Raw genomic sequence first — 11,434 nt, 5'->3', positions numbered from 1 at the left:
GGAGGGGGCCGCTCCACAGCGCCTGCTGCAGGGACGGGGGACTAAGGCTACGGGAGGGGGGACCCCAGGTCATGCTGGGAGTTGAGCCTCTGTGAGCCCCTGCTCCTTCCCTCTTGTCCCACCTCTCTTGACCTCCCAGGGGCCCAGGGTTTGTGGCTCATCCCCCGCTACAGCCCTCTCCCTACCCCTGCCCAGCTATGTGGCCGAGGGTGCAGCATGCAGACAGCTCTCCCACCTGAGGACAGAGCAGCCACGGAGGGCAAGATAGGCTCCAGCCGGATCTTGCGGCGGGCAGTGGGGGCGCGGGGAGAGCTGTGGTGGCGCTGGCACTTCTGCGCCCGCCAGCGCCGGGGGGCCTCCCGGGCTGGTGCTGAGGGTGGCTTCCGCAGAAACTTCTTTTCGACATATTTGTCCTTGATCCAGGCCTCCTTGTCCTGTCTGGACCAGGGGTACACATGAGGCTGCACGCGCGGGCTGGGGCTCCCCGGGCCCTGTCCAGGCTGCCCCCCACCTCACCTGGGGCTGCTGGCCGTGGGCTTCCTGCTGCCCAGCCCCTCGCACTGGGCCTCATAGATGTGGTTCATGGTGCTGTTTCCAAGCTCGCACATCAGCTAGCAGGGAACGGGGAGTGCAGGCATCAACTCAGCTCACAACCCCCAAGCTTGCAGACGGGTTCCTGGCCCCAACTCGCCCACCAGCGGCCTGATGGCCTGCAACCATCCCACACGCACCTTCAGCAGCTCTGGCTCCCATGAGTCCAAAGTCAGGGACCGCACCTTGGAGCAGTGGACACCTAAGCTCCTGGACGGCAGAGGGGGCAGGCATGAGTCAGGGTAGGTGTCAAGGCGCAGCCCCGCCCCAGCACCCGCTCCAGCCCACCCAGTGGGCCACCTGTGGATGCCTGAGCACTCGATGCAGAGCAGCACCCCCAGATTGATGCTGGCCCAACGGGGGTCTGGCTGGCCGCAGTCGCTGCACTGGCTGTTGCCAGCCACATTCTGCACACGCTGCAGCACGCTCTCGCCCTTGACGCTGCGCTCCCGGGAGTCCGTGGCTGAGTCAATGCTGCTCGTGGATGGGGATGCCGTGCGGTCCAGCCTCTGGGGATGGTGTGAGGGGCACTCAGCCCTACAGGAGCTCCAGGCTCAGTTTCCCCAGGAGCCCCTCTTCCTCCCCAGCCAGAGATGCCAGCACAGGCTAGGGCCCCGAAGCACAAGCCTTCACACATGTGTGTGCACACACACACAGTTCACACACACATGCTGACACTGCACGCGCACGCTTGCATGCAGACTGCAGAGGCCATCTCCCTGTGGCACCCAGGCATGTGCATGCATGTGGAGGGCGCTAGGAGGGCCACACCTCACTATAGCAGCTGTCTGGGCTCTCCCGGTAGGCTGAGGCGATGCTGGCCTGCACGGCGTGGACCCAGGCCTGCCGCAGCTTCTCGGAGTCAGCCTGCAGCATGCAGCTCCTGGGGGGAGGGGCCATCAGGCTGGGTGGCGGGGCACCCTCCCCCACCCACCCCGGGCTGGGCCTCCTCACTTGGTGGGTGACACGACCTCAAAGCAGAACCTCCGCTCAATGTCCTCACATGGCTTCACGGAGCACAGGCGGAGGTCATCCACCACCACAGTCAACACATCCTGTGGGCGGCACACCGTGGCCCTCACGGTCAGCGCCCAGCCCTGACCACCCATTTATCGTGCCGCTTTAGAGACACAGACTGTCTGAGACCCAAGGGGTCTGTCTGATGACCACTCAGGCTTTGGTGCCCGTCAGTGTCCTCAGCCTGTGCGACGCCCACTGAGCAGCCACCCCAGGGTCCTGGCCCCAGCAGCACACCTTGAGCTTCTTCTGGTAGACCAGCTGGCTGTTCTGGATGGAGAACCAGCGCCTGGGCAGGTGGACAGGCCAGGAGGGGGTCAGGCAGGGCCAGCCCCCATGGCTGCCCCACAAGCCCCAGAGGAAGGCCCCTCCCTCACCGGTTCCACGTCTTGAAGGCGTTGCTGGCCCTCTTGAAGAGGTAGCCTTCCATCACCACACCACTGGGCGCGTCCACATCAAACTCTGCTTTGGGCTCATCATAGGAGAAGTCCTGGGGGTGGTGGGAGCCCGGGTGCAGTGAGCACCCACCCCCGGCTGTGAGGACACAGCCACCCTCCCAGGTTCCCCCAGAGCCAAGGTCGAGGCGGGGCGCTGCTCTTCACAGCTACTTCCTGACCCGAGCAAGGCACCTGCTCCGAACCCCCTTGGGGGCAGACACCTCACATCACAGCTGGGGCCCTGAGAGCTCCAGCCCCCACCCCCAGCCTTGGAGGGACAGCAGGCTTTGGGATCAGGAAGGAAACTGCCTCCGCCCATCCTGAGTCCCCCATTCATGTCGCCAGCTGGGCCTGCTCCGCGGCCTGACAGAGCTCCATTCACGCGGGCCGGGGAGACACTGAGTGTTGTCCTGTGTGTCGGGCGGTAGAAGAGGAGGCCCAGCCACCTGCTCCCCTGGATGAGTGGGGGCAGGAAGGGACAGCTGCTGCCACTCCCGTGGGGGACGCAGTCCCGGCTCAGCCCAGGTCCTGCTGGTGCCAGCCACGGCTTACAAGGAATAAGGCACAGGTGCCTGGGGAGCTCTGAGGCTGGCGGGAGGTGTCCTTGGTGCTGAAGTGCCTCGGGGTGGGGGAGGGCAGAGGTCCGGGCTCCTGGTCCTCCCCCCTACCCCCCTTCCCCAGGGTGGACACCTCCTCACCTGCAGCAGCGTCTTGAGGAGCCAAGCAGGGGTAGGTGGAAGGAGGGAGAGAGAGCCAGTGAGTGAAGGCCCTGCCCCCCACCCCGCCAGGCTCCCTGTGGTCCTGAAATAGCAACTCCCGCCTGCAGCCAACCTCTGCTCTGGGCAGTGCGGAGGCAGCTGTCTGGCGGTTGAGCAAGGAGGCTCCAGTAGGAGCCAGTGACTGAGGCCCCACAGGCCACCACTGGCCTCGAAGGAAAGAGACCCCGGATCCCGGCTGTAGCCCTGGCATCTGTGCGCTGAGGGGGCTGGCCCCTCTGCCCACACAGCCCTGAGAGTAGGGCCACCCCTCCCATTCCACCTCTGACTGCACATCCCAAAGAGAAGCCCTGTCAGCCCCTACATGGGGGTGGGCCCAGAAGAAGAGAGGGAATGTACGCGCAGATGGGCTCCCAGGTCAGCGGCATGGAGAGGGGCCGAGGGGTGGTGGCCTCTTGGGGTCCCCTCCATGCAGGGAGGCCAGGGGCTGTAGGGCCTCACCCGCTGCTGTATGGCGGCATGCTTGCGTTCCATCTCACGCTTTTCCACTGCTGAGTCAATCACCAACTGGTCCAGCTGTGGGGAAGGGGCGTCACAGAAGGAGGTGACCCTCCCAGCCCCCAGCCCAACCCCCAGCCCAGCCCCACCCTCCCTGCAGACGCACCTCGGCAGCCAGCTTCTTCATGTAGGGGTCCAGCTGGTGCAGCAGGCTGTAGCCCTGCTGGAAAAAGCTGTGCTGGGCATGCATGAAGGTCAGCATCTGCAGCGGGGGGCATGGGAGGCCCGGCGCTCAGCAGCAGTGGCAGGGCCCCACATGTGCACCCACACCCAGCATGCCCACCGCACACACCTGGATGCAAGGGCAAGCCCCTGGCCCGCCCCTCACCACGCACTCACAGAATCCAAGATCTCAAACTTCTTCTTGGCCTGGAGGACGTTGATCTGACGGGGGGGTGAACAGGTGAGCGTGTCGGGGCTGAGGCACCCACGCTTGTACCTTGCCACAGCATCCCCTCAGGCTGCTTGTGGTACCCTGAGACTCCCAGCTTGTCTTCAGCTCCCTGCACTTGTGCCAGCCCCACCCTCCCATGGTCCCAGAGTCCTTTCCCATGTCAAGACAGGGTCCCTCCCATAGGCAAAGCCAGGAATTCTCACCCCTGCTCCAGGTCCCTCCAAGCCCTTCCTCAGCAAGATCTTTGAGGCCTCCACCCCCTGCAGCCCACAGCCCCAGCCTTGGCCTTGTGTGCAGCCCACCTCCACCTCTGGGCCTTTGCCTGGGCACCTCCCCCACGTCCCTTCCCAAGATCTGGCATCTCGGGTTTTCTCGAGCCAGAGGGGCCCCTAGAGATGCCAGCTCCATCTGTCTGCAGGAACACAGGAACAGCTCCCGCCCGCCTCCGGGACACGACCACTCCATGCCCAGTGGCTGACCTGGAGCACGTAGTCCAGTGCCAGGTGGCGGAAGCACTTCCGGGTGAGGGTCAGGGCGCCAGTGGCCTCCTCCACCTCATGGGGCCGGTGCCGCGGGGCCTGGGCATTCCTCACCAGGGACAGCTCCATGTCCTCTCGCACTTTGTCAAACTGCTTCTTAGTCTCCTTGAACTTCCGCACATCCCTGCGGCCGGTGGGCGTTAGGTCAGAGTCTGAGAAGGGGCGCGCATGGGGTCTCCCATCTGCACGAGATGCCCTCCCTCTGTTCCCAGCCACTCTCTGTGCTCCCAGGCAGGGCCTCCCTGTCCCAGCCCTGCTGCCCCTGCAACCATCCCTCTTGTCCCCACTTCGCTTCACCTCCCTCCCCCTCCAGCCAGGCCCCTTCCCCTGGCTCAAGGCCTCCCCCTCACCCTCCACTACCTTACTCCCAGGTTCACTGCAGCCTGGAGCGACCCCTAGCCTTGCCCCAGACTCCAGACTCACATACCCAACTCAACTCGACATCTCCACTCGGGGATCCCGACACACCTCAACTGCACATGCAGGCGCCAAGCTCAGACCCCGGTCCAGCCCCACCTCCTCCCACCATGACTCTAAGTCCCTTCATGGTCTGGCCCGCACCCCTGGCCTGAGGCCCTGCTGGCTGCCCTCAGTGCTCCCTGATCCCTGCCCTGCCCTTCAGGCACGCTGTTTCCTCAGCCCCAGCCACGTCCCACCTCTCAGCCTTGCCCTTGCTGAGCGCCCCCTCCCTGAGCCTGGAGGCCTCAGCTCTAGAATCCTCCCCAGTTCAAGCATAGTTTCGTCTGCTCCCTACTCCTGCACAGGTGTCACTGCTGACCCCTCCCAGAGACAGGAGAGGCCAGGCCTCCCCCGGGGGTCTGAGGGTCATGGGGTCACTCACTCTTTGATGAAATTGTGGAGCTGCTGCCGAACGGACCTCTGGGCCTGGTCAAACAGGATCTGGGGGCCGAGGGAGGGTGGGGGTGTTGGGGTCCGGCCCCTATCCCCCAGGTGAGAACCAGGGAAAGCCCCGCTCAGCTTGCTTGGGACCCAGCTGGTCACTCCAGTAGAGCCAGCCTTGCAGGGGAGTGGGTACGGCCCCCAGGCCTGGGCTGGCACCCAGAGGCGACAGCTGTGATCACCTGCCTGTCTCCCCCACCTGGCTCTCGGCCAGACAAAAGGCCCAGGTGTCCCAGATGGCCCCTCCTACAGCCACACCTCATGCTGGCCCATAGGGCACCAAGCGACACCCACTGCCTCCTGGCCCTGAGAGGTCACCTTGAAGATGACCAGCCCTGCAGTGGAAAGATAGGTCAGAGCCCAGAGCTCCTGAGGGACCTGGCCTGGGGAGGGGGTGCAGTGGTTGTCAGGAGCTGGAGGAGCCTCCCCACAGCACTGACTGGACCCAGAATCAGATCCTCTCACCCGGGGGTAGGGCTGGGCCCTAGCCAGTAGCAGATAGACAGGCAGAAGGGCAGGATGACCTGTCCTGAGCGGGTTTATTTCTGAACTTCCCCTGCGGGGTGGGGCCCCTTGTTTAGTCTGAGGCTCTGTTTCCCAGGCCACGGTCTGACCCCCCTACGTGTGCCTTGGTCCCTGTTCTGTGTGTCTGTGATGGGGGCCCCCGAGGGGCTCGAGGTGACCCAGCCCAGCCCAGGCAGCAGTGAGGTCAGGAGTCATCCAAGGGCTGTGGGGTCAGCCTGGGAGATGCTCCCGCCACCTGGCTGGGAAGCCCTGCCCAGTTAGGGGGCCCTGGATGAACCTCTAAGGCCTCCCCCACCTCGAGACCCCACTGCCTGCAGCCCTGGGTTGTGTTACCTCCTCCCATCCCCAGGATCCAAGGACCTTCTCATTGTCTGGCCCTCACCTGGACACAGCAGAACACCTCAGTGATGGCCCCACCCCCACAGACCAAGGAGCAGAAACGTGGCCTCCTCCCGTAGCCGCCAGCCAGCTCAGCTCCCTCTGAGCCAGCCCAGTGAGAGCATTCCAGGCTGGGCGGGGCCTGCGGGGAGCCAGTGGGGGCGCTGCCTGGGATGGGATGACAGCGATGAGGAAGCTGGATGGACGTGCCCTTGGACAGGCCTCCACCCCGGTCTGGGCTTACCATGTGGTAGTTGACCATCTCCTGCAGGCTGTCTCCAAACCTCTGCAGACATTCCTGGGGGGAAGCAGGTTGGGGGGAGGCCCCTCACTCAGATGGGACAGCCATGCCCCCTAAGTGCCCAGTACCTCCCTGCCCACAGGCCACAGAGCTGCCCCTGTAACCCAGTGCAGACGCCCACCTGCTCCCAGGGCCTGGGCACCCTTGAGGGGCTGCCAGCCCGTGCCTGCCCCTGACTAGAGATCAGAGGTCAGAGGTCAGCTGCCCCCCTCACCGAGATGACGGTGTCACCCTGGCACTGCTGGGACAGGTCACGGACGCCGCTCACGAAGAGCCTGTTGGTTGTGACATAGGCCTTGCCGGCCTCGATCATGCCGCTGCACAGCTTGACCAGCTGTGGACAGGACAGAGGGAGCAACACTCACCACGTCACCTGCAAGCACCAGCCTTTACCACTGCCAAGAGTCCAGGCCACAGCTGTACCTGAGCAGCCCTGGGCTGGGGAGGGGCTGCCCCTGCCCGCCCACCCTCCCAAAACTGCCTGGCGCTGGGAGGACAGCGTGGCACCACCTGGACCTTGGCTCCCTCCAGAGCAGGAGGTTGGAGCACGACGGGGAAGCCCCGAGCAGGGAACCCAGGGGTGGGATCGGTGCATGGTCCTGGCCAACAGTCAGCAGAAACAGCCAGTGAGGGGGCTCAGGGATCCTGCCCCTCCTTCCTCCCTCTGGCTTTGAAGCTTGTCCCCTCCTCCCCTGACCTGCTCCTGCCCTTGGACCCCAACCCAGATACTCAGAGGCACAGCAGCTGTCCCCACCCTAAAGACAGCAGAGGGGACTCTCCACGGCCCACCCCCATGCATGTGAGGAGACCCAGGGCAGACACACGTGTGCATGCAGCATGTGCACCCAGAACAGGTAGGGTAGGCCACAGCTGGGACAAACGAGGGACAGACCCGCGTCCTGTGCCTGGTATGTGCAGGCAGCACGCCCATGTGTGACGCACGCAGGCTCACGTGCACACATGGATGACTGCATGAAATGTGAGTGAAGCAGGGGCAGAGCAGGACCCTCCGGGCATACCTGACCCTGCCTCTTACCTTGTCCAACTTGGCCTCGATCTCAACCACATCTGTTTCCACCTCGTCGAGAGTCGCCCTGCAATTAGAATGGAGGTGGTTAGAGACCAACCAGGTTAGGCTGGGCCTTCATCTTCCCAGGCACCTCCCCAAAGGGGTCCTCAGTGGGAGGGGACTGCTCAGCCGATGTCTACTTGCTCCTGTGGGCCCACCTGCCATCCACGCCCCTCAGACAAGCCAGGAGATGGAGGCTGGGAGAGGCAGATGTTGCCCTGGGAGGAGAGGCGGGACTGGGACCCAGCTCCAGCTGATTCCAGAGACCCAGGCCCACTACCACCCCAGGCAAGAAGAGGCCCAGTTGGCTCTGATGCCCCATTTGGGGTCTGGTTGCCATGGCCCCAGGGAGAGAAGATCAGACAAGCCCCTGAGGACAGAGGGAGGGGCCGGAGCCCCAGGGGAGGTGCACAGCAGGGCCAGGCCAAGCCTCACTGGCCATGCCCTCGGCTCCGCCCTCACCCCTCTCCAGGACTCAGAGTTGACCCCAGACCCTACCTGGACCCCACCCCCTGACCCTTCTGCTCCTGCTTCAGCCCATCCGGGCCTGGGCCCATGGGACCCGAGAGCAGACTTGTCTCAGCCAGAGCCCATGAGACCCCCACAGCTGCGGAGCGGTGCCCTCCAACTCTCCCCACTTCAAAACACCAAACGGCACAGTCTGCCTGGAGGGAGGGGTGGGTCAGGCCTCAGAGGAGCCCGCTCCCACTGGGGCAACACCACAACGGACAACGGGGCGGCCTCGGGGATGGAAGAGTTAACATATGACATCACCAGAGAAGCCACTGGCCGGAGAATCCCCGGAAGGCAGAGGCAGATGGATTGGGCACGTGACCACCCCCCCCCCCAAGGCTCCGGGAACAGGAAATAGGGAAACAGGGCCAGGATCCCAGCGCACCCCCCAACCCACTCAGCTGGCTGGGAGCTGGGCCCATCTGGCCTCCGGGGGACGAGGGACGATGGGGATGGGGCTCAGGCCAGGCCTCCAGGGACAAGACTTGGGCAGGGCCGGCAGAGGGGAGGCCGCCCAGTTCTAGTGGCCCCTTGCTGCCCCCTTGGCCGGTGGGGGAGGGGCGTGATCCAGGGTTTCCCAGGCCTAGGAGGAGGGACCTAGTCCCTCACATTTGGCGTAGCTCAGTGTGCCCTCAATTAGGAACTGTGAAGAGAGCCCCAGGTAGAAGGTCCCCACTGTCCTCTCTGGCAGGACATCAGCTCCTCTTTGAGCAGCCCCCAAGGGAACTCTGAGTTCTTGAGCAGGGAGGGGTGAGAGGGGACATTTGTCCACGCCCCAGTAGGATAGCCCGCAGCCCACCCAGGACTGTCCTTCAGCTGCCCAGCCCGAACCGCATGGAGGTGTGGCCTGAAGCATGGCCAACTGTGGGAGGCTCGGACCCTGGGGACCCTGACCGCTGCCGTAGCCTCTCCCCTACCTCCAAGGGTGCCAGGGCAGGGAAGGACCACCCACCCAGGAGAGAATGCTGCAGAGGAAGACATGGTCCCTGGAGCTCCAGCCACCCCAACTGCCCTGCAGGAGAGCTGCTGTCCTTGGGGGTCGGGTGGCCTGGTCCCTGAAGAACCAGCAAGGGTCGGGCTGTGCCAGATGCTGACGAATGTACTCATGGGGGCAAGGTGGGTGCTCAGCAGAGCCAAGAGCCAGAGTCCTGTCCTGGGGGCCCCATGCCCCTCAGTTCTCCCCCTGGAGGCCCCAAAGACCCAAAGCCTCCTCTCCTGCCCTTACTCCAGGATTTCCTCACAGCTTGGAGGGTGGGGAGGAGGGAGTGGCTGGCTCCCCACCGAAGCTATGACTCAGCGCCTAAAGCCCCACCCAGGGGAGGGGGCACAAGCAGGAGGGGTGGGCAGCTCCCCAGGCCTGTGTGGGAGAGTCTGGACCCACCCCCCCAGCCAAATGCATCCCGGGGCTCTGGGGCTCTCCCCAAGCCAAGAGCATGCAGGCAGAGTGTCCCTTCCCAAGGCTGGGGCCACTTGGCTCCCTATCACTGACCACATCCTCCAGCATAGCCCCACCCGGGCAGCCCCAGGTTGGCTGCCAGGAAGTCCAGGTTACATCCTCACCAGCACCTGAGGCTGAGCAGACAGGGGGACCCCAGGACAGCCTCAAACCCCTATCAAATCTCAGCCCAACCCCCAAACCCACCCAGGGTGGCCTCTGTGATCCAGGGTCTGAGTGAATCTCCTCAGCTTCCACCCCAGGCCGGGCTGGCACTTTCCTGGGCAGCCCCTCCCTGCCGGAGGAGGCACGCAAAGCCCAGGCAGCCGCCACTCCCACTGCGGGCGCCACAGGCAAAGCAGGCTGGTGAAGGAGGAAAGGCCGGGAGGAGAGCAGGCTGCCAGCGCCCACGACATGACAGGGCAAGGAGGAGCATGAGGCTTCTGAGTGAGGGTCCAGGGCGAGGCTAGGGGGCTTCAGCCAGAACTGAGCCCCAGGTGGGGCCCAGCTATGCCTCCCTGCCCCTGGGCCCTGGAGCACAGTGGGCAGTGCTGGGGGCCCAGGATCGTGGGTGTCCAAGCTGCTCACACCCCCTCCCTCAATCAGTCAGCAACGGAAGATGGGAGAACACAGAGGACCGCCCACGGCCCCTCTGCTCAAGGCATGGGGCCACTCTCTGGGCTGACCCCTGACCCTGAACCCCCAGCCTTCTCAGGCCTTTGTTGCTGACTCCCTGTTGAGGTGGTTGTGTAAGGAGCTAGCCCTAGGGACTCAGGGGTGGGAGCAGCGATGCCCAGGCCCACTGAGACACCCATGCACAGGCCCTGTCGCTGGCACACCCCCAGAGACCTAGCACGCACACACATGCGTGACCAAATGCACATGTGCACGGAGGCACTGTAAACATGTTCATGTGCAATCAAGTGTACATGCATGTAGGGGCACAGTGTACACACAGACTTGTGCACTTGTGGATATGGGGCACACATGTACACAGATATGTATATCAAGGGCTGGGATACACGCAAACTAACATGTGCGTTTAGTGGCAAAACTCATACGTGCACGATGAACACACAGTACGTGTATGCATCCACATCGAGGGGACGCATGCACACGCAACCATTGCTAGTCTACACGTATGCATCAAGCACCCCAGCACCGGGTGGAACACACCCACACATTCATGCAGGGTCTGGCACCTCAAGGCAGGGTGCAGAGGAGCAGAGCTCACATGTGTGCACCTGGCACACAGGGGTGCTACGTGAAGGCAGATGTACACGCATTGAAACATGTGCTGCACATGAATGACCATGCCTGCCCTTCCAAGAAGGACTAAAAACACAAACCCAGGGACTGCACAGCCCAGAACCTCACACGAGTCTGTTCAGCCCAGCTCCCACCTTTCCAGGCCCCCAGGTCACCCCTGCCAGGCAGCCAGACCCAGGCCCTAGACGCGGCTCCAGACGTCTGTCCCCCCAGTACTGCTCTGGGCACATGGATTAAGACAGACTTCAGGACAGACGCACCCGGACAACCCCGGCCGGAGCCGGACTCAGGGCCTGGGGGGTGTCAGCCCCGCGCAGTGGCCAGCACGAAGGTGCAGACACAAAGCAAGGGTGGACGCTCTACCGAGAGGGGGCTGCGCCGCCCCGCCCCCACGCGCGCCCTCCGCGCGGTGCCCGGCACTGGGGCGTCTTTTGTTCCGGCCCCGGCGCCGCGGCGCTGCGCGCTTTGTCCAGGAGAGTGCTCCGGCTCCCGTCACCGGCTCCCGCGCCCTTGCAAAGGCGGCCCCGACGCCCCCGTCCCGCGCTCGTCCCCGGCGGCCCGAGGGGGCGGCCACCCCGCCGACCACAAAGGGCCGCGGCGCTGCGGGCGCACCTGAAGCGCGGCGAGTCCTTGATGCACTCCTCGAACTCCACCGTCATGGCTGCGGCGGCGTGCGGCGCTCAGTGGCACGAGGACCGCGGCGCCCCGAGCGGCATCCCCGGCGGCCCGGCCCGCTCGGCGCCCGCGCGCCCGCCCGCCTGACCGCGCTCGGCGCTCGGCCGCGGTGAATTG

The 11,434-nt window shown here is 64.6% G+C and overlaps 1 protein-coding gene across 3 annotated transcripts in view; it reads right to left on the bottom strand.

The window, feature by feature from the left end:
• The window catches only part of ACAP3 (ArfGAP with coiled-coil, ankyrin repeat and PH domains 3), a 14,626-nt gene extending 3,219 nt beyond the window's left edge, over positions 1 to 11,407 (bottom strand). Inside the window, exons 1-18 of one of the 3 annotated variants that reach the window (XM_046662737.1) lie at positions 11,255 to 11,407; positions 7,393 to 7,450; positions 6,571 to 6,690; positions 6,300 to 6,353; positions 5,094 to 5,152; positions 4,193 to 4,376; positions 3,659 to 3,703; positions 3,426 to 3,521; positions 3,263 to 3,337; positions 2,744 to 2,755; positions 1,986 to 2,098; positions 1,846 to 1,897; positions 1,546 to 1,646; positions 1,363 to 1,474; positions 892 to 1,100; positions 732 to 801; positions 517 to 611; positions 236 to 438 (exon numbers count right to left, since the gene is read on the bottom strand). In XM_046662737.1, the coding sequence (XP_046518693.1) occupies positions 236 to 438; positions 517 to 611; positions 732 to 801; positions 892 to 1,100; positions 1,363 to 1,474; positions 1,546 to 1,646; positions 1,846 to 1,897; positions 1,986 to 2,098; positions 2,744 to 2,755; positions 3,263 to 3,337; positions 3,426 to 3,521; positions 3,659 to 3,703; positions 4,193 to 4,376; positions 5,094 to 5,152; positions 6,300 to 6,353; positions 6,571 to 6,690; positions 7,393 to 7,450; positions 11,255 to 11,301 (1,705 nt within the window). In that variant the 5' untranslated portion in view covers positions 11,302 to 11,407. Of the gene's footprint in view, positions 1 to 235; positions 439 to 516; positions 612 to 731; positions 802 to 891; positions 1,101 to 1,362; positions 1,475 to 1,545; positions 1,647 to 1,845; positions 1,898 to 1,985; positions 2,099 to 2,743; positions 2,756 to 3,262; positions 3,338 to 3,425; positions 3,522 to 3,658; positions 3,704 to 4,192; positions 4,377 to 5,093; positions 5,153 to 6,299; positions 6,354 to 6,570; positions 6,730 to 7,392; positions 7,451 to 11,254 lie in introns of those variants that run through there. The other 2 variants (XM_046662738.1, XM_046662739.1) reach the window with 2 other exon arrangements.
• Between the last annotated feature and the right edge of the window lie 27 nt (positions 11,408 to 11,434).

This window comes from Equus quagga, chromosome 5 (genome assembly GCF_021613505.1).
Source record: "Equus quagga isolate Etosha38 chromosome 5, UCLA_HA_Equagga_1.0, whole genome shotgun sequence".
Classification (NCBI taxonomy): Eukaryota; Metazoa; Chordata; class Mammalia; order Perissodactyla; family Equidae; genus Equus; species Equus quagga.
This window is presented reverse-complemented; position numbering and strand designations above follow the sequence as displayed.